The sequence below is a fragment of the Leptonychotes weddellii genome, chromosome 5, assembly GCF_054177405.1.
Source record: "Leptonychotes weddellii isolate Sample4059 chromosome 5, ASM5417740v2, whole genome shotgun sequence".
NCBI lineage: Eukaryota > Metazoa > Chordata > Mammalia > Carnivora > Phocidae > Leptonychotes > Leptonychotes weddellii.
The window spans coordinates 26,226,628-26,248,978 of record NC_138373.1 but is presented as its reverse complement, the minus strand read 5'-3'; the positions used below and the strand labels follow the sequence as shown (position 1 = coordinate 26,248,978).

The 22,351-nt window shown below is 44.2% G+C and overlaps 1 protein-coding gene across 3 annotated transcripts in view; it reads right to left on the bottom strand.

Annotated features, from left to right (window-relative positions):
- CPPED1 (calcineurin like phosphoesterase domain containing 1) overlaps positions 1-7,797 on the bottom strand; it is a 102,052-nt gene extending 94,255 nt beyond the window's left edge. For 2 of the 3 annotated variants that reach the window (XM_081820006.1, XM_081820007.1), the window contains exon 1: positions 7,562-7,795. In XM_081820006.1, the coding sequence (XP_081676132.1) occupies positions 7,562-7,631 (70 nt within the window). In that variant the 5' untranslated portion in view covers positions 7,632-7,795. Of the gene's footprint in view, positions 1-7,561 lie in introns of all 3 variants that reach the window. The other variant, XM_081820008.1, reaches the window with a different exon arrangement.
- Positions 7,798-22,351: the final 14,554 nt, after the last annotated feature.

The following is a 22,351-nucleotide window of genomic DNA, read 5'->3' as shown; positions in this document are numbered from 1 at the left end:
GAAAACAGTATGGAGGTTCCTCAAAAAGTTGAAAATAGAGCTACCCTACAACCCAGCAACTGCACTACTGCGTATTTACCCCAAGATACAAATGTAGTGATCCAAAGGGGCACCTGCACCCCAATGTTTATAGCAGCAATGTCCACAATAGCCAAACTATGGAAAGAGCTGAGATGTCCATCAACAGATGAATGGATAAAGAAGATGTGACATATATATACAATGGAATATTATGCAGCCATCAAAAGGAATGAAATCTTGCCATTTGCAACATGGTTGGAACTAGAGGGTATTATGCTAAGCGAAATAAGTCAATCAGAGAAAGACATGTATCATATGATCTCACTGATATGAGGTATTTCAGAAAAAAGACAGAGGATCATAAGGGAAGGGAGGGAAAAATGAAACAAGACCAAACGAGAGAGGGAGACAAACCGTAAGAGGCTCTTAATCTCAGGAAACAAACTGAGGGTTGCTAGAGTGGAGGGGGGTGGGGGGGTGGGGGGAATGGGTGATGGACATTGGGGAGGGTATGTGCTATGGTGAGCGCTGTGAATTGTGTAAGACTGATGAATCACAGACCTGTACGCCTGAAACAAATAATACATTATGTTAATAAAAAAATAAAATAAAATGCTACCTAAAGAATGAGGCCATAGAGAGAGAAAGAGAGGGGCCAAGAAAAGCCACCTCAAGGGATGACGGCCCAATTTTTGTCTGAGAGAGAAGGCTCTGAATGCTGTACAGGGAATGGGCAGGCAGGGCAAGAGTGGGTGCAGAAGGCTGCTGGAATTGTCCAGGTGAGAGATGCGGGTGGCTGGGGTCACAGTGGTGGGAGCTGGGAAGGGGGCAGTGGACAAAACCAAGGTGAGCTCTGGAGGTTGAAGGGACAGGGCTGTGGAAAGAGGGGGAGGAGGAGAAGTCAGGGTTGACTCTTTGGTTTCTGACTGAACAGGAGTTCAGGTAAGACAGGAGAAGGAGCAGACTGGGTAGGAGATGAGGAGTTCTGTCCTATTCCAGTATGTTCTGGTGGCGAGGCCAAAGGGCCAGGAGCCAGAACAGCTGCGCTCCCTTCTTGGCCCCGCTACCTCCTAGTTTAGGACCTGAGATCACCCAAGTGTCTCAGCGCCCTCATGGAAGCGAAGCCAACGCATCCATCACCACGGATGCATCCTAGACAGCTGCAGCCAACACTCTGCCTTCGTTTTACAAATGAGGAAGGACCTCCAGCATTAGCATGACTAGGTTTTTTCTTTTTCTTTTAAACAAGGGTACATGGAGACTTTGGGCATTCTTTCACTTAACAAAAATTTCCTGTCTGGCTACATATCAGATCTGGTCCTAAGAGTGGCTGATAGTGGTTCTCAGGCTCCCGGAGGCTCCAGCTGCCAGGGCCCCATGCTATCGCCTGTAACTAGTTGGGAGGGTTTGGCAAAGTTAAAAATCCTATGTTTCACAAATATAAAAAGCTGCCACTTAGTCCTCTCTGTGAAAGAGACACTCTCTTCACAAACCTCTAGGTTTACCAACACTCTCCATGCCCTCTACAAAGGCATGGACTGTCACCTGAGGTCCCTCAAGGGTTCTGCTCTGTGCATCCATCAGGAATTGTCCCTGAAACTGTTCATGCTAGCGCTTATTTTTAAATCAATTAAACATGTAAACCAGAGAAATATGAATTGTAAAAAAGGGCTGCTTCTAACAAAACTAAGACAGATGTTTCGGGAACACTCAATAAAAGGCAAGTTGATGAAAATAAAGTACTATTGAATTAGGTGTTGTGGAGACTGGCGTAAAAGATTAGAGGAAAAAGAAAGTATAAAGCTAGAATTCTTTACTCGGGGTGCTTTCCAAATGATTTTTAACTGACTATTCCACTGGAAAAAACCCAAACTGGAAAAAATTCATTATGGGTGTTGTTTATGCAAGAAAGGCTCCATGGCAGGCCCATCTGTAAACCCAACACTCCAAGACAAGTCCTTGGCGCGACCTCAAAAGAATGGTAAATGAATGTACATTTATAGTTTACATTAAAAGGAAATATCAAAAGAATGGGTGATTTTTTTAAAGTCCCCTCTTTGGCTAATTTTTTTTCTCTTCATTGACCAACTACTAGGTTTCTACTGTAGAAAAAAAAATTTTTTTTTCTAATAATTAGACGCTTACCCCACACCATACATAAAAATTAATTCAATATGGGCGCCTGGGTGGCTCAGTTGGTTAAGCGACTGCCTTCGGCTCAGGTCATGATCCTGGAGTCCCGGGATCGAGTCCCACATCGGGCTCCCTGCTCAGCGGGGGGTCTGCTTCTCCCTCTGACCCTCTTCCCTCTCATGCTCTCTGTCTCTCATTCTCTCTCTCAAATAAATAAATAAAATCTTTAAAAAAAAAATTAATTCAATATGGACCTAGACCTAAATGTATGAGCTTAAACTAGAATACTGTTAGAAGAAACCCAGAAGTCAATCTTCACAATTTGGGGTTAGGTAAAGGTTTCTTAGATAGGACATCAAAAGTACAAGTGATAAAAGAAAAAGGTGATAATTTGGACTTCATCAAAATTAAAAATTCTGGTGCTGCATAGGATATTATCAAGCAAGGGAAAGGAGAATCCACAGAATGGGAGAAAATATTTGCAAACCATGGATTTGATAAGGGATCTGTAGCCAGTATATATAAAGAACTCTAACAACTCAATAAAAACACAGCCCAATTAAAAATGGGGCAAAAGATCTGAAAAGATATTTCTTCAAAGATATACAAATGGCCAGTCGGCACATGAAAAGATGTTCAACTTCATTAGTCTTTAAGAAAATGCAAATCAATACCACAATGGGACACCAATTCACACCCATATGGTTGGTTATAATCAAAAAGACAGGGTGCCTGGGTGGCTCAGTTGGTTGAGCGACTGCCTTCGGCTCAGGTCATGATCCTGGAGTCCCAGGATCGAGTCCCGCATCGGGCTCCCTGCTTGGCGGGGAGTCTGCTTCTCCCTCTGACCCTCCTCCCTCTCATGCTCTCTGTCTCTCATTCTCTCTCTCTCAAATAAATAAATAAATAAAATCTTTAAAAAAAAAAAAAGACAGATGATGACAAGTGCTAAGTGTTGGCGGGGATATAGAGAAATGGGGATCCATATACCTTAGTGGTGGGAATGTAAAATGGTGCAGCTGCTCTGGAAAACAGTTTGGAAGTTCCTCAAAATGTCAAACGTAGTTACTTATATCACCCAGTAATTCCAATCTTAGGTATCTACCCAAGAGAAATGAAACACATGTCCATACAAAGATCTGTATGTGGATGTTCATATCAGCTTCATTCCTAACAGCCAGTGTCCAAATTGGGGAACGTCTGCCAACGTCCAAATGTGCATCAATCGGTGAATGGATAAAGAAGATGTGGTTTCCCATACAATGGAATACCATTCAGTGAAAAGGAAGAGAGTGCGGCTATCTGCTACAACATGAGAGAATCTTGAAAAGATGATGCTAAGGGAAAGAAGTCAGTCACAAAAGACCCACAGATTATATGATTCCATTTATATGAAATGTCCAGAAAAGGCAAAGCTATGGACGTAGTAGTTCCCTACGTAGGCAGTGGAAACAGGAACTGACCGCAAATGGGCACAAAGTTTCTTTTTTGGGGGGAGACAAAAAGGTTCTAAAATCTTGACACTGTACCCCTCTGCAAATTTATTAAAAATCATTGAACTGTGAACTTAAATTGAGTGACTGTTATGGTACCTCGATAAAGTTATAGAATACAGAAAGGCAAAAAAAAATAAAAGTTTCTTTGTCTCTTAGAAATGTTACCACAGGAACATTTTTACACACTAATTTTGCCTGATGATGATATTCATGAGGTGGGGATAAATAATCAAAATTCTTGTTTTAGTCACAGGAGCCCTTCTCAAATAAGAGATAACTGGTTTGGCCTAAATGTACAGCATAATTAAAAGCATTTATTTCATTTTCATTTTCTTCATTGATCTGTTAGAATTTTTCAAACTACAGTATTTTCAACTTCGTGCAGACCTGGATACACATTTCCAGGTCTACTGTTTCTAGAAGAGTTCTTAGGTGAGACCTGGAAGAGGAGGGGCAAGTTATTTATTTATTTTGGAGACTCCCATTTATTTTCTGCCACACGAGAGGGTTTCCAGAGGGGACCGAGAAATATTCAGGATTGGTGAATATGGTCAGCTTCTCTCAAACAGCTGCAGAGATTTGAAACGTCCAAGGAAATCATCTTTTTAAGAAAACCACCAAAGAGCCCTATTCTTTAAGGGGGAAAATATTCTGGTGGGAAAATGAAACTGGAAAAGAGAACAGTTTAGGACCTGAAAACAAATAAATACAGGAAATTTTTGAAACCTATTTTACCTTAATATTTCTTTTTTAGAATTTCTTCAAAACAGATGTTGTAAACTTTTCAGAAAAACAATTATTTGCTAGGAGAAAGTAGTCTTGATTAGGGTATGTGTCAAGGAAATATAATTATCAATTTGCCTAATTAAAATGACTATCTGAACATGCCTGAGGAATGTGAACCTTCTCAAATGAGACACGTACAATTCACTTTTTATAAACATCTGCTGACGGAGCCTCTTGGATGATGTTAACAGGGAATGGATGACTGAAGCCAAGCTTCATCGATGATACTACTCGAAGAAGTGCATGCAGTCCTGCCACTCCCATAGATCACCAGGGGGGAAAGGGTCTTAAAGTGCTTACCACACACTGGATGTTTGTGTGCCCCCAAAATTCTTATGTTGAAACCTAAACCCCAATGTGATGCTATGTGGAGGCGGTGAGGTCAAGAGGGCTTGGTGATGAGATTAATACCTTCTAAAAGAGACCCTAGAGTGCGCATTCCCCGCTCCCACCGTGTGAGGGCAGGGCAAGAAGATGGTCGTCTGTGAACTGGGAAGGCATGCACCACACCCGCATTCCGCGGGCACCTTGATCTTGGACGTCCAGCCTCCAGAACTGAGAAGCGTCTGTTTTTTCTAAGCCACCCAGCGTGTGGTGCTCGGTTATGACAGCCTGAACGGACTAAGACAGCGCTCTTCCCTTCACCTGCCAGGCTTCGCTTGAGTAACAAATTTTGGCTAATTCAGGAAGGGGCTTCGAGGAGCGAGTGTATGAGGGTTATCAGGGCTGTGATTTGGGACAGTGTTGCTTGAGTTAACCAAGCCTCTGACAGGCAGGGTGTATTTTAGCAAGAGATGGGGAAACGCCAGTTGCTTCCCTTTCTCTTCGGGGCCGGCCTTTAGAGCCACCCTCCCCTCCCAGCTCGAGCGGCTTCACCTTCCCACGAGGCCGGGCCTGGCCTCTGCAAGCAGCTCTCAAAGGCGCCAGCAATGCCCGCAGGAAACTAGGTGAGAGCAATGGAGGTACGTTGGCAGTGGACTAGGGCTTCAGCTCCCCGTGATGTGAATCCACAAGACGAGGTGTTCTAAGCCCGAGCCACCAAGGCCGGGCCTCTAAAAGCTCTGCGCTAAATGGCCCCCACTGAGCATGCCCGCTGGGGATGCTCAGCCCACACAGGAGACTGGGCGTAGGCCCCACCACTGAGGGAAGCTCAGGGTCATCTTCCCTCTTCCTATCTCAGCAGGGGCAGTGTCCTGTCCTTTTATCTTCTCAGTCTCTCTGCCCACCTCCCCGTTCTTGTCGGGGTGAATGACTCTCTTGTTCTCTGGAGCTCCTTGCAGCCTGTGGCAACTCCAGTGGGTTAAGAAGTTTTGACACCTCCATATCGTTCCCCCATAATCTCCATCGGAAGCCCTCCCCGCAACCACAAGCACCTCCAACTACCACGAATAAATAAACCCAAAGTGAAAAACGCGGGTGCTATGGAAATGTTGCTTCAAGCCAAGTTCTTGGGCTCCAGCTTGTAATCAGATTGCACCCCAAGTTCCTCAGGCCTAGAAATTCTTTTGCTCTCACTACCGCAGCTAGACCATTCTTTCCAAAACGGAAATCTGATCAGTGTCCTTGTTTCCTCACACATGCAGCTTCAAACTCTTTGATGCTATTAGGTACAGACAAAACTCAATTACTCCCCCCCCACCCCCTACCATCCTCCATTCTCTTAGAACACCACACCCCTATCCTTTCCTTCCCCATCCCGCCATGCCACAGACGTTTACACCTGTTCCATCCACAGTCCACAATGCTCTTTCCTCCCTTCAGGGCCCTGTTAACCCACACTCAACCTTCTCCATCAGATAACACACCCCTTGCTAGGGGAAAATACTCTGCATATCCAGCAACAGAAGGTATACGATAGAATATTGCCCAGGAGGGAAGTGAGTCAACTACAGCTACTTATATCAATACAGATAAATCTCAAAAACCTCACGTTGGGGGAAAAAAAAAAAAAAAGTCCTATTAAGGTATTTTTAAAATGGGCACTATCGCAGACTGTATTTTCCAAAACCCGCCACAGCTATATTTCTGGCCCCCACATGCTCTTCCAGAACCTTGTCACTCCCCACCAAGAGCTGCAAAAAGAGAAAAGAACAAGGTTTTAGGACAGAGACCTTGAGGAGGAACCTTTTTAAATAGGTTAGCCAGGGAAAATCTGACCCCGGAAGTGACTTAACTTTAACTAGAGTTAGAGGGCTGAGAAAGAGCCAGGCCCTACCAGCCCGGCTATTAGCTATGGGAGCAGAGGAAAAGAAAGGCCTTCGAGAAAAACCTGTGCGGCAGGAGAACCGGGCAAAGGGCTGGATGACAAGCATGAAGCAAGAAAGGCTGAGCACAAGCCAGATCATGCAGGGCACTGGGGTGATGGCACTGGGGTGATGTCCCCGGGGGTTTACAAAACCGGTGAGGGCGTGGGAGGGAATCTTGACTCCAGGCAGAGAAAAGCCAGAGAGGACCAGGAAATCAGCTGTTCACGCTTCCCGCAGGAGGCATTTAAAAAACAAAACAACAACAACAAAACCCACATTTTTACAACGGGGCAGGCTAAATCCAAACCCCAAGCACTTAACTTTGACCCGACCCTGGCCTGCCCTCCCGCCCTGCTGTCCGATGGGCACAGTGCACATATCGCGGGAAGTAAGCGGGACTGTGGACTATAAGACATCCTGGTGAACCACCACCATAAGAATAACCGCATCTAACGCGCACCTAGCGCCTACGAGCGCCACACACAAGATCACGGTTGTTATTCCCGGTTTGCAGGTGGGGAAACTGAGACCGAGTCCTGCTGAGTAACGTGTCCAAGGCAGGGCTGAAAGCAAGTCTAACTGCACAGCCCACGCTCCCGGGAAGCACCTTTGCCGCCTTACTCTCTCTTCTCCTCTATTAGGCAAGTTACGTCAAGGCCAGCAAGGCCCCACTGCCGGGACACCCGTCTCTAAAACAGCGCCCCTCGAAGCCCTAAGAGCGGGCGGTGCGGCCGCTATTGCGGTCCCCACCCCCCCGGAGTGCAGCCCCCGAAGCGGTCCGGCTGGAGGCGCGCAACTGTTCCCCCGACGGAAGGTTCCGCAGCCCTGAAGTCATTCCCACCCCCCACCCCCCCGCCCCGGGCGAAAGGCCGGTAGTACCTGAGGGAAACGCGTCTAGGGTCCTGCCCCTGGCCCGGCGGAAAATACCCCCCGCCTCCGCAGCCGACATGGCGAGCGAGTTTCTGGCTTCCTCTGAGTACACAGTGTGGGAGGGAACGGCAGGACACCAAACAGCCCAACCGCGGGACCCGTCCTACCGGACTCCGGACGGCGCCCTCTGCTCAGGGCGGGGCGGCAGGGCCAGCGCGCGGGGCTCGGCCGCTCGGGGCGCCGCTAGTGCTGCCTGAGCGGGTCGGAAGCGTGAGCGGCCCCTCTGGGATCGACTGGGGCGCCTGGCCAGTGGAGGCGCCTGGACTGGGGCCCGCGTGCGTGCGCAGGGCGGGTGCTCTCGGGCTCAGGCTGGGGGGTGGGGACTTCCTTTCCCCTAAGGTGGCGTTGCCAGTTCCCACAAATAAAAATACAGGACGCCCAGTTAGGTTGGAATTTCAGATAAACAGTGGATGACTGTTCAGTGTAAGTATAGCCCATGCAATATTTGGGAGATACTTACACTAAAATTTTGCATCGTTTATCTGAAATTCCAGTGTAACTGGGCTCCTGTATTTCAAACGACAACCCTAGCTTGAGGTCAGAAGAACTGGGCCCTGTCTCAGGACAGTCCTCCGAGCCACCAACTGTGATCTAGGACACCTGATCTTGAAGCATCTTCATCATCATCCAGTCACTGTCATCATCGATCACTAGGAATCATAGCTCACCTAATCTGCACATCAGCGTCAGGAGATGGTGCTGTCATTAGCCGCATTTGTCAGAAGGGGAAACTGATGATGCTCAGAGACTTGGAGCAGTTTGTACAAGGTGACTGCAAAAGCAGTGAAGTTGCCACCCACTCAAACTGGGATCTGTCCAGAAGAAAAAGAAAAAAGGGGGGGGGATCCATTGCGCTACACTGCTTTAGGCCCGTGTTTGTTAAAGTTGTTAAAAACACAAATTCCAGGAGGAGTTGCACCTACTGAATCCAAATCTCCAGGAGAAGGGTCTGTTTTTAACTCCTTAAGGAGTTCTTTTGATCCGCCAAGTTTGGGAAATTCTCAACTAGCTGCCTACATCCAGGAGACTGCTTCCAATCTTGGACAAGAGTTCTAATAGCAAATGGTAAGTCCTCAAAGAATATCAGGCATTATAATCATCATCACTATTGATCACCATATCCCTATTCCCTGCATATGGTCTGGCCCAGGGGAGGATTCTCAGGAAACATTCAAGAGGGAATGACAAAATGAGAATTAAAAGTCCCAGTGGGGGACTCAAGACCCTGCAAGTCCCAGCCCCTGCCTACCTCTCACCCAGTAACTGTCCTCTTTCAGTTCCTTAAATATACAAATCCAGTTCCTTTTTTGCACAAGTGGATCCATCTGCTTAGAATGCATGTGCCCATTTAAACAGCAAGGCCTCTGCTTAATCACGCTTCCAAGGAGAGGCTTTACCCCCAACACTTGCACACACCCTTCCTATCTAAACCAGGTCTCCTCGTTCTTTTTATAACACTCTGTTCTTGTCTCTTATAGGTGGCCCTTTGCAGTTGGAGCTATCACCACACATAGTCATTATTTACAGATGTATTTATTTGTTTCAGATGTCATTATTTATTCCCTGATGTCTTTCCCAGCTCGGCTGTTAAGGTCCACGAGGGTGGTTACCTCGACTGTCGTGCTCACCAGGCAGGATGCTTGAGGCATAAACACTCCAGTAGCTGCTGCATGAATAAATGGATTATGAATATCCTGACAATATAACCCTGATCTGAACCTGGGCAGTGGTTGGGCATAGCTCTATTGCTAGTGATGATGAGTAACCTCAGAACTACATAGGAACCACTGAATGATAATAATGGCTGGAACCAAACCTGTTCACCACTGGGTCCCAGCAGCATGTCCCATCTTCCCCTCATCACTACAGGTCGGTGGTTCCACTCTCCTCTGACCGAGCTCTTCCAGCTCATACCCTCTTCTGTGCAGCTGTCTGCCTGGCAGCATGAGAAGAGCATATTCCTGGGCAGCAGGACCTGCTCTGCTGGACCTGTTCAGTCCATTTCCTTTCTGTGCAACCTTGAGCAAGTCACGTCATCCTTCTGAGCTTTAGCATCTTTGTTTAAAATGAGATGATCATAGCACCAATGTCATTTGCTATTGTGAGAAGTCAGTGAAGCTCTGGGCAGTTTCTCGAACATATGAGGTGCTTGATACATTTTTTTCTGAGTTGATATTGTTATCGACTATCTCTTCAACTCATTTTTTTCTAGTCAAAATTCTCTTTTTTCAAGATTAGGTGTTTTATCAGTCAGGTATCATGTCCTAGCAAATAACCAAAAATCAGTTCAAATTGGCTCAATCAAAAAAGGAATCCATTGGCATATATAAATTAAAAACCCTAAGAAGCGGGCACCTGGGTGGCTCAGTTGGTTAAGCGACTGCCTTTGCTCAGGTCATGATCTTGGAGTCCCGGGATCGAGTCCCACATCGGGCTTCTCCCTCTGACCCTCCCCCCTCTCATGCTCTCTCTATCTCATTCTCTCTCTCAAATAAATAAATAAAATCTTTAAAAAAAAAAAAACCCTAAGAAGCTTCAGGCGACGTTTGATCAAGCTGCTCATAGGATGTTATAAGAATCCAACTTTCTCCATTTATCCTCTCTGCCTTTGGTAATTTTGGCTTTATCTTCAGTCTCCATGTAGGGAACTCCTTCCCATCACTTGAAAGTTCCAGGCTCCCCCTTCACAGGAGCAGAATGGCTACAACAGTTCTAGACCATATCCTCATGAGATACCATCTAGGGAGGAGAAGGGAAAAAAAAGTCTCTTTTTCTCAACACCCCCCCCACACACACAAACATCCATTTGTATCACTGCAATCCCAATTTGAATATGTGCTCCTTTCTGAAGCAAGGTCAGAAGATAAATGGCATGTTTAGACTGGCTTAAGCTAGAAGGGCCACCCCTGTAGAAGGAGTGCTATCAATATCACTCAAACCACCTGCCTGAGGATGAAGAGCATAGTTCTCTTAAAATGAGATCCGGATGCCCTGATTGCCCTAAAAAATTAGGTCCCTAATTTTTTAAAAGAGCCAATAGAGAATCCACTGTATTCCCCATGCACAGGTGAGGGTTGGGGGTGAGAGGAGGAGAGCATATCAGCCAGTGACTACCATGCATCCTCCCCACCCTTTAAAAACTGCCCTTTTCCTTCCATCCTACCCCTTGTAACAGCTAATCCAAATGTGTTGTTACTTAGAGACCCAGGTATATAATGAAGAACACCAGTTGCTGTACTGGACTCTATTACAGCCTCACTCCATGAAGCAAGCAGAACAATTTGTGTTAACACTCAAAGGCCCTATGCTGCTGAGCTTTTATCGTTCTTCCATCTACTTTTTAGAGATCTTCCATCTCCTCCTCACTGTCAGGCTGTGAGCTGTCACTTCTCACTGCTTCTGGAATCTGCCTGTAGCAAGTCCTCACTCTACCTCCTTCTCTCATTTCTTGTCTGCCCAGGTTTGGGAAACCAGACGACAAAGGTTGTTAGGATTATGAGCCAGGTTGGTTTACAGATTTGAGCCAGTAGGCTTGGCATAAGAGCTCAATGCCTCATTTAGAGGAAAGTGCCTGGGCTTGACTTTAATGGATATAGTCATTCCTGGTGGACTATGTGATGATAAGTTTTATGTCAAATTAGCTGGCCTCCAGTGCCGGATATTTGGTCAAGCATTATTCTGGGTGTTTCTGTGAGAGTATTCTTTAGATGAGATTTATATTTAAATTGGTAGACTTGGAGGAGAGCACATCGGCCTCCATAATGTGGGTGGGCCTCATCAAATCAGTTGAAGATCTGAACAGAACAGAGTGATTCCTCAAGTGTGAGGATTTTCAGCCAGCAGATGGCCTTTGGATTTCAACTGCAGCATTGGCTCTTCCTGGTTCTCCAGCCTGCTGGCTCACCTTCCAAATTTTGGACTTGCCAGCCCCCATAACTGTGTGAGCCAATTCCTTAAAATAAATCTCCTTCTCTGTATCTACACATCTTTGCTTCTGTTCCTCTGGAGAACCCTGACTCACACAGATTGTCAGAGGTCTTTTTTGGAAGTGTTAAAGTCCCAGAGTGAGGCTTTAATTCAGGTTGGTATCATCATTCTGGAAGGAAGGAGATTATCCTGGTGCAGCACATTTGAGATACGTGAACATGTGAGACACAATATAATGACTCAGCAATGTGGGCGCCAGGTGCCCCTCACCTTTACCCACTCCTGACCTGCACTTCTTCAGGCGGGACTAAGGAATGATGGACTAGGGAATGGGATGGGGTCAAGGTGAAGGGCAGTCCATGAGGATGTCAATTTTACACACTTGATCGTTTTTTAAAAACTGAAAATAAATACCTTGGACCTGGTCGACATGCCATGTATCCTTCAGACCCCCCAAGTCGGTGTGCTGTTGTTGTTTTTTTAGTTTATTGACTTCACTGATATTGTCACAGGCTTGGTATTAACAGGACTTGCACACTTTCCCCCTTTCCAAGGTGTTAGAGAATTTCCAAAATGTTTCAGGTGTACCTGTGTTCTCCAGCATAAAAGGTAAATCATGTCCTTGAGACCTTTTAGATATCATTGCAACTCTCTTGGGTGAGCCGCATAGCTTGTAGATTGTGTTTTTATTATCAGAAAGAAAATATAACTTATGTATGCTACCATGTATAATGATCATTTATGAGTGTCTTCCAGGTCTTTACACATAGTTTCTCCTGTTATCCCTCAAATAAAATAAAGTTTCACCTCATTTTAAAAATGAAACGATGGAGCCTCAAGAAAGCCAAGTAAGTGCCTGGAGTCATCCTACCATTTACCAAAATAGCAAAGCCTGCACCCCTCTCTTCACCCTCTTTCTGCTGATCATGGTCAATTTCCATGTCAATTTGGTGCCAATCCTCTTTGCTGCTTACCATTTGGCTTGAAGAGTTTCTTCAGTCTTTGAAAACTTGTCCCCTTGGGATGCAATTTTTTACCCTGTTCAGTCACATGACCTGAATGTAAGCTAACTCTGCTTACCAGCTCTGTGACCTTAGGCAAGTCACTTAACCTCTCTGAGCTACGTGTTCCTCACCTGTGCAGTGAACGTAATCATGTTTACCTGCAGAGTTGTTGGCAGAAATCAGGGACATAGCATATTTAAAGTACGTCTCATGGCCCATAATAATTGCTCAACAAACAGCTTGTTCTTATTGTGGTCATTACTCTCTCAGATACGCTCCTGAAGACTTCCCAGCATGGCAGGGCACTCGGGGTTTCTTATGCATGGAGGCAGGGCTTCCTGACGTGTGGAACCCGGAATGAAGAATGTGAGTTCGAACACCATCCCCAGGGAAATCTCACGCTGGCAGAGGTCCTCCCACGTACCCTATTTCTTCAGATCGAGCTGACCATTACGGTAACTGCTAGCCACACACGACTACTTCCATTAATCAAAATTAAATAACATTTCCATGACAGTTCTTCAGGTACACAAGACATATTTCAAGTGCTCTGTAGCCACATGCGGCTAGGATGACCTGAGTTAGGGGAAAAAGATCCAGGACATTCCAGTTCAATCTGAATTTCCGATAAAGTATGGCCCAGCATACTTACAAGAAAAAAAGTCATATGTTGTTTATCTGAATTCACATTTAACTGGGCATCATATCTGATTACGGCTACCATGCTGGAGAGCACAGATGTGGAGCGTTCCCATCATTGTAGAAATTTCTAATGGACAGCTCTGCTTTAGAACCTTCATGAGCAACTCAAAGCTAATGAACCCTACCCCATTCCTGGTGTTTTTCTGTCCACCGGCACATGATGGGCATGCAGATCATGAATAGCCAGAAGTGTCCAGAACTACTATGATAAAGTTCTTGGCCTCTGAAGCAGTTAATACTAATTACTGCAGTTTTTTTTTTCATCCGAACACTTGAATTTAATTTCCTCATTTAAGCTTTTGTTCCTCCATTTTCTTTTCTTTTTTTTTTTCATCTCCCCTACATTACTTAACACCCCTTGTAAATAATATTCTGGCAATAAATAATCTTCTGTAAATAATCTTGTAGGGGCTTACTCTTCCTTTCCAATCTTAATTTTATTCAACTATATCATGAACTCAGCCTCCTGAACTATTTAAATATTTTACAATTACTCGGTGCCATGAAAAACCCTATTTTCCCTTTCTCAACAAGTATTAGTGTTTGCCTGGGTGGCTCAGTGGGTTAAGTGTCTGCCTTCGGCTCACGTCATGATCCAAGGTCCTGAGGTCGAGTCCTGCATTGGGCTCAGTGCTCTGCAGGGACTCTGCTTTTCCCTCTGCCCCTCCTCCCACTCATTATCTCAATTTCTCTCTCTCTCAAATAGATAAATAAAATCTAAAAAAAAAAAAAAAAAAGAATTAGTGTTCTCCTGAAAACTCCAATCCTCATGACTCAATGATATATTGAGTATACGATCTGATCTCCTTAAAGTGTTGGGGGATGTCATCAAAACATCGTGACTGCCAGTTGACCCATGAACTAGACCCGGGCTCTTGGAGCTCCTCACCTGCTCCCCTGTCCTTAGAATGTGGGTTCTGCTTGCCTTTCCTGCTGAGTGGGGAGTCTGCTTCTCCCTCTCCATCTGCCTGCTGCTCCCCCCTGCTTGTGCTCTCTCTCTCTGTCAAATAAATAAAATCTTAAAAAAAAAAAAAAAAAGAAATACGGTCTTTGCAGATGCAATCAAGTTAAGGTGAGATCCTGCTGGAGTAGGACAAGCTTGGTCTGAGGACTGGTGTCTTTATAAGAAGAGGAGAGGATGCCCATAGACCCCCAGAGAAGAAGGCCATGTGATGAGAGATGCAGACATTGGAGTGACACATCAACAAGCCAAGGAACACCAAGGATTGTAGCCAACCACCTGCAGCTTGAAGAACAGCAAGGAAGGATTCTCCCCTAGAGCCTTCTGAGGGAGCACAGTCCTGCTGACACCTTGATTTTGGACTTCTAGACTCCAGAGCTGAGAGAGATTCTATTTCTGTAGTTGTCATTGTTTAAGATTTTATTTATTTTAGAGATAGAGACAGAGCATGAGCAGGGCGGGGAGCAAAGGGAGAAGGACAAGCAGACTCCCTGCTGAGGGCAGAGCCCGATGCAGGGCTTGAGCCCAGGACCCTGAGATCATGACCTGGGCTGAAATCAAGAGTCAGGTGCTCAACCGACTGAGCCACCCAGGCGCCCCTCTCTTTCTGTTGTTTTAAGCCACCCAGTTGGCGGCAATTTGTTATGGCAGCCCTAGAAAACTAATACAGATTTGTATTATTGCCATCTGGCTGATGAGAAAACAGAGGCTGTTTGAAGGACACAGAGAAGTTAGACGTGGACCCTGTCATCATAATCTATCCCGGGGGCTGTAGGAAAGCATTGTGTGCAGATTGAGAGCTTGGGCTCTGGAGGAGACAGACCTGGGTAGCATCTCAGCTCCATCACTTACTTGCCATCTGACCTCAGGCAAGTCCCCTAGGGTCCACCGAGCCACAGTGTCCTCATTTTCAAAGTGGAATACTTCATAGAGTTTGGGGGGAGGATTAAATGAGAAACTGGAGGAAAAACACCTCGACTGGTATGTGATCGGCTCTCCAAAAAATGGTACCTGTCACGATTGTCCATATTGTCAGTATTAATAGTAGATGAAACTGGCCAGGATGCTTCTAAGAGGAGGAATCAGAATTTAATTCTGATTTTGTGCTAAAGCTTCCCCCTTTAATGTGGCCTTACTGGCTTTGGGCAACAAAATCAATCGGAGGTGAGGGAGGAGGGTCTTGAGCTCCCCCTAGAGGTGAGCGTGGGTTACAAACCATGGGAGGAGAGGAAAGGAAGGGAGGAAACAGATCTGTGGGAAGAACAGTATGGAGAAAGACTGATTAGGTAGAAGCAAATTGGGGAAAACCTTGAACACTAGGCAGACGAGTTGCTTTAAGACAGACAGACGGACAGACTATGGTTTTGGCTGGAAGGAACTGGATGTGAAGAGAGCAATATAAATCTGAAACGGCTAGGTGGAAAGTTCTGGCAGTCAGAACGGAAAATTTAAAAAAAAAATGTAGTACAGAGATGCTATGAAACAAAGAACCCGGTGACAGGATGAATACAGGGACTCTAACGCAGGAATCAAAGGTTTGGGTTTCTAGCCCGAGAAAATAGAAGAAAAAATGATTCTGCTCTCAGAAACAGGTTAGTTGGAGGCGAGAGCCAATTTTGGGGGTAGTGGGGAAATGATGAATTCGTTTTTGAACAAGCAGAAATGGAGGGAATTTTTTCTCCTTTTATGACCCTTTTTTCTGGTGTTCTATTCATACGTTTTTGTCTGCCACCCAGGTAGTCCAGTGTTACGGAAAGACGGAGATGGTAAGCTGTGAGATTTAAGGCCCCTCTTTAATTTCCCAAATTTCCCAGGAAAAGTCCAACTACCTGATACAGCTATGGTCTTTGCAAAATGGTAAAGCACTGAAGAGAAGATGAGAATTTCCGTAATCCTATCCTTCCCAGACATCCCTACAGCAAACAGTTTTAGATATACAGATACTGATACCCATTATAGATATAGCTTGACTTTATAATGCTTATAGGAATGTGTGTGTATTAGGGATTTAGGGGGGTGTCCAAGAAATATCTTCTTTATTAGCTATGTAAGGATATTTTATTGGATATTTAAGGAGATCAATCTATCTCTTATCACTGATAAAAGCAAATTTGGAGGACATAGCTGATGTAGGTAACCAAGTGGGCTTTCTAATGCTTTCTGCCTCTGAATGAGATGGTAATTTGGTATGTAGCAATAGATAACTCGCCCAGTCATTGCTCAGCTGGATAATGATCAGCATCTCCCAGCAGGGGCAGAACCGGCTCCTCTAAACTTGCCTGGTTTAGTGGGGAGCAGATAACAGGAGGGCAGCTCTGGAACCAGGCTGACCCAGTAAGAGGAAGTGCTCATGCCCAGTTCATCCTTGACAAGTGACCAATCAGGGAAGTCCTCCCTCCTCCCCTGGCATGTTATAAAGGGGTGGGATGGAGAAGAGTCAGGAAAACCCCTCCACTGGGAAACATGATGGAGTGGGGAGCAATGGCACAAAATATTAGAATTTGTATGTTTATTTCTGAGCCTTTTTCACTACCCTCAGAGCTCCACAAAAATGCTCAGGGGGATATAGGGGGGGATCTGCTGTTTTTTTTGTTTTTGTTTTTTAAAGATTTTATTTATTTATTTGCCAGAGAGAGAGCTAGCAAGAGCAGGAACACAAGCAGGGGGAGTGGGAGAGGGAGAAGCAGGCTCCCTGCCAAGCAGGGAGCCCGATGCGGGACTCGATCCCAGGACCCTGGGATCATGACCTGAGCCGAAGGCAGACGCTTAACGACTGAGCCACCCAGGTGCCCCGGATCTGCTGTTTTGTAAGCTGCTTTCTTCACTTAATATGTTGACACCATTTATACACAGAGAGTGTGTGTTTGTGTGTGTGTAAAACTCTGAATTGTTCCAAATTCCATTTGGGTTCTATTCTGGGGTTGTTTCAAATTCTCTTCTTCTCAATAGAACTATGTGAAATTGCTGTTTTCATACATCAAAATGGTCAAATATCAGCAGTTCGTGTTTCAACCTAATATTTATAAGCAATGCTGCAATGAACAGTTTCAACATATTGGTACACGTTTCTGATAATTTCTTCAGGATAAATTCCTAGAAACAGAGCCATTAGACTAAAGAGTATACACATGTGAAATGTTGATGGGGTTTCTCAGAGTGCCTTCTGTTCCACCAACATGTATGAAACTCCCCAGCTCCCCTGACAATTGCCAAACAAAGCCATGGGTAGATCAATTCACTCATATCAAGTATGTATGCACTCCTCTTTGTTAGATTTTTCTGTGGAACTTTTGTTTCCAGTTGCCTTCCTTTGGGGTCTTCTTTCCTCTGGCATACGGATACCCAACTGCCTCCCCCACCCCTCACTGCCCAAGAATCAGGAGGAAGAAATCTGAACTATGCTTTCTTCCACGTCAACTGTAACAGAATTTCTTGAAGTGTGATTTCTATGAAAAAAATGGCTTATCTATTTTAATCTCCTATACATTGCATTAATTAACTTCTGAGATTGGTGTGCATGGTGAATAGAAAATGTTGTCAATAGGGGCGCCTGGGTGGCTCAATCGGTTGAGTGTCCGACTCTTGACTTCAGCCAGGTCATGATCTCAGGGTCATGAGATCGAGCCCCCTGTCGGGCTCCACGCTCAGTGTGGAGCCGCTTGAGCTTCTCTCTCTCCCTCTCCTTCTGCTCCTCCCCCCATTTGTACTCTGTCTCTCTCTAAATAAATAAATAAATAAAATCTTAAGAAAAAAATAAAATGTTGTCAATAAAATAAAAGTAAATTTTAAAGTAAGCTCACAGGGTGCCAGCTATAATAGTAAGCATTTAGCTTATGGAATCTTCACAGCCAACCTGAGAAATAGGTATAGGCATCCCCAATTTACAGTTGAGGAACTTGGGCTCAGAGAGGTTTAGTAGCTCACCCAAGGTGGCACAGCCCCCGTATTAGTTATCTATTGCTACATACCAAATTACCACACGCTTAGCAGCTTAAAACAACAACTATTTATTATTTTACATTTGCTGAGGGTCAGAAGTCTGGGCATAGCTTGGCTAGGAACGCTGCATGTAGGCTGTCACAGACTGCCACCAGGTGCCAGCAAGACGGGGGTCTCATCTGAAGACTTGACTGGGGAAGATCTGCTGCCAAGCTCTTACATGGTTGCTTGTTGGTCTGAGGGCCTTAGTTCCTGCTGGCACTTGGTTGGAGGCTGCCCTCAGTCCTTTGGCACATGTCCTTTCCAACATAGCAGCTCACAATATCAAAGCCAGGAAAGGAGAAAATCTTCTAGTGAGACAGAACTCATTGTGCATAGCTTCATCACAGAAGTAGCATCCTGTCACTCTTGCTATAGTCTTTTGGTTAGCAGCAAGTCACCAGACCAGTACACACCCAAAGGAAGAGGGTTGCGTAGGGACATGAATACCAGGTGGTAAGACTCTTTGTAGGACATTATATACCCTGCCTGTCAAAGCAATTAAATAGCAGAACTAACATCTGAAGTCGGTTTTTTCAAATACTGAAGGTCCCCATAGTTAACCACTATGTTTACTGCCTTTCCAAATTAACCCAGTTACATCTCAGAAAGATTAATCTGGTTATTCTAACATGGACTCTAGCAGTTTTTTTGTTTGTTTGTTTGTTCGTTTTAGGTATTATCCTCTTAAATTTAATCTCCCAAGTGGGAAGCAGAAAGATACATCCAGGGTGGGCGAATTAACCAGTTCCATGGATTTTAGTTAGGGGTAACTTTAGAAAGTAGGACTAATGACCACAAGACTTCCAGTGTTAAATCCTGACCCCTAGATATTAGACTTAGCCTTCTCATATGACTTTTAGATCATTTAACCAATTTACTAAGGGTAAAATAAATTTGGAGCAATTAGATTCAGATCTAGCAGATAGAGCAGATAGAGCACAGCTTCCTTGGGAGAAATAACTTATATTATTTGTCCAATCCTTTCTCCCTTCCCATTTGGTATCTTGAATCTGTAGCTAAATTCAGAATTGAAATGACTAGGTTTAATAAACATCTTCAGACATAACCATACATCTGTGTGTAATTTGGTTTGGGGAAGAACAGGAGAACTGGTTCATGGGGGCATCTATGTGGGCAGAGAAATATCTTCATTTATTGAAATGTTCCTAGCAACAGAAGTTTGTTTTCTTTTTTGCCCCCAAATTCTCAAACTAGAAACAGGCAAAATGCTGATAAGAAATTTAGAAAATTATAGACTTATTTTAGTTTCTTTAGAGTGTTATAAGGATATCTTGTTGCATTTGCTAACAGAAAGTTAAAATCTTTTTTTTTTTAATTTTAATGCCAATCTTGGGTTAATGTGGATTTTTTTTTTTTCAAAAGCTAACTTATACAACAGCAGGTAAATGCTATTATATTAGATTGCTTCAGGACTGCTTTGGCATTTCAAATGCCTTTCCCTTACGTGACAATTTTTCTTTAGCTATTTTCATATTATTCAACCCTGCATGCATTTAGAACTTAGCCAGTTCAATCCCTTCTGGGAAGTAACAACAACAGTAATAACGTTTATTAAAAAATTATATCCATCAATTACAGTGTTTCATACCATGCTCTGTATTTTCCACACATTGCTTCATTCTCTCTCCATAATAATCCTAAAAAGTAGGTACTTATCCTAATTTTACAGATGAAGAAAATGAGGTTTGCAGCTCAGAGAACTTTAGCAAAATGCTCGAGGCCACAGAGTTAGGAATTGGTGGAGCAGGATTTGAGACCCTGCTCTTTAGAACTTATGTTATGCGGCCACCCCAGGGTTTGGGCATATACAATGAATGAATGAATGAATGACCAATGAGCTTAATTGCAGCAAGCCTTACTTTAAAAATCATATTTTCTCAGGGCGCCTGGGTGGCTCAGTCAGTTAAGCATCCCACTCTTGGTTTTGGCTCAGGTCATGATCTCAGGGTCGTGATATGGAGCCCCCCTTGGGGCTCCGCACTCAGTGGGGAGTCTGCCTGAGACGCTCTCCCTCTTCCTCTGCCCCTCCCCCTGTTCTCGCTCTCTAAAATAAATAAATAAATCTTAAAAAAACATTTTAAATCGTATTTTCTCAACTCCCCCACCCTACCTTGGCAATACGTGTTCTATAATAGAAGCTCCCGCAGGAGGTAAAGAGTATGCACTGTGACGTCAAGCAGTGCTTTATTCCAGTTCAGACTTGCAGCTTTTTAGCTAAGTGATCTTGGCCAAATTGTGTAAACTTGCCGAGCCTAGTTCGCTCCTATGACAAAACAGGAATCCTACGTGCATCCACTCCTTAGAGTCAATATCTGTATCTACAAGGATGTATAGATCTTCTTCAACTTATGATGGGGTGACACCTGGATAAACCCATCATAAGCTGAACATATCATTAAGTCGAAAATGCACTTGATGCACCTAACCCACTCTACAGCGTAGCTTAGCCTCGCCCCCACCTTACACGTACTCAGAACATATATATTAGCCTACAGTTGGGCAAAGTCATCTAGCACAAAGCCTATTTTATAACCAGGTGTTAAATATCATGCACAGTTTATTGAATATAGTACCGAAAGTGAGAAACAGAATGGTCATATGGGTACAGACAGAATGGGTGTCAGCTTATTGGTTGTTTACCCTCCTGATCGTGTGCCTGGGGGCTGCAGCTGCCGCCACTGCCCAGGCTCACAAGAGAGGATCCTACAGCATGTCCCTACCCTGGGCAAAGATCCAAATTCAAAACTCCAAGTACAGTTTCTACTGAATGCATCTCATTTTCACACCATTGCAGAGTCAAAAAATTGTTAAGTCGAACCATGCTAAGTCGGGGACCATTTGTACAAGTAAAGAGCTTCACGCCATGCCTGACATGGGTCAATGTTTACTCGTGGGCAGTTACTACCACATGGAGTTGTGGGAATCTGGATTTAAACCCTGGTTCTGGCACTTACTTGCTCTGCATCTAGAAGCACGTACTTAACCTCTCTAAAATGGGCATCGTAACATCTCCATTGTTGTCAGGGATTTTTTAAAGGGTTGGATGGCAGTGGTTCTCAAATGTCATCAAGCAGGCATTTGGCCATGTCTGGAGACATTTTGGTTGTCATGACTGAGCGGGGATACCACAGGCATCTAGTGGGTAGAAGCCAGGGATGCTACCAAACACCCTATTGTGCAGAGGACAGCCCCCCCCCCAAAAGAACCATCTGGACTCCAATATCAATAGTTCCAAGGGCGATACATCCTGTTGTGTGGGCATGTCATGAAGAGCAACTGCCCGATCAATGCTAGCTAGTATAATTTCCTATCTCTTTGAGCTTCCATTTCAATCAAAGCGTTGTTTCTGGGAGCCCTGTCAGTTTTAAAATTCTCTGATTCAACATATGTGAAGTAGCTGCACCCACACATGTGAAACAAGTAGGACACGAACACTGTTGCTGAGTGTTCTCGTGAAGACCAGCTGAAAACCATGATCTATGTTGGCAAAATGGAAAATTCGCTTTTTTGTTATTCAAAGTTTTGTAGAAATCTTACTTTAGAACAAAAGTTGAAAGCAGTCCTTATAAAAACTCATTTTTTCTCCCCATTTTATATTAAAAGAACAGCGCTGGGGAGAAACTATTTGTGCTATAATCCCATGCCTATTTGCAAGGCTTTTATAAAACTCAAGGTTTTCTGGGACAGGAAATGTCCACTTATTACTAATTTTTTTTCCTGAAAAGTTATGGTTATGGGCATATTTGTCCATTTATGTTTTGGGAGTTAAAGCTGACATATTAGGTCATTCTTTCCCTAGAGATCAGCCTTTTTTTTAATGCATGCTCTTTTCTTTTTATAATAGCAACACTTAATCATAGTGGCGAATTTGCAGAATCTAAAGAAGTATTATAGAGAAGGAGGAGAAGAAGAAAACAGGCATAATCTCATCACCCAAATATACCCAAACGAAGTACTACTAATATTTTGGCATATTTCTTCCTAGAGTTCTTTCTCTAAGCATTTCTTTAGACAATTGAAATGAAACCACATAAAAAGTTTTATATTACCTTCCTCACTTAACATCAGAGCATAAAAATTCCGGCATGTTATAAAAATACATCCTAAACATTTCTAGAGCTGTAGCATATTTCATCATATTAA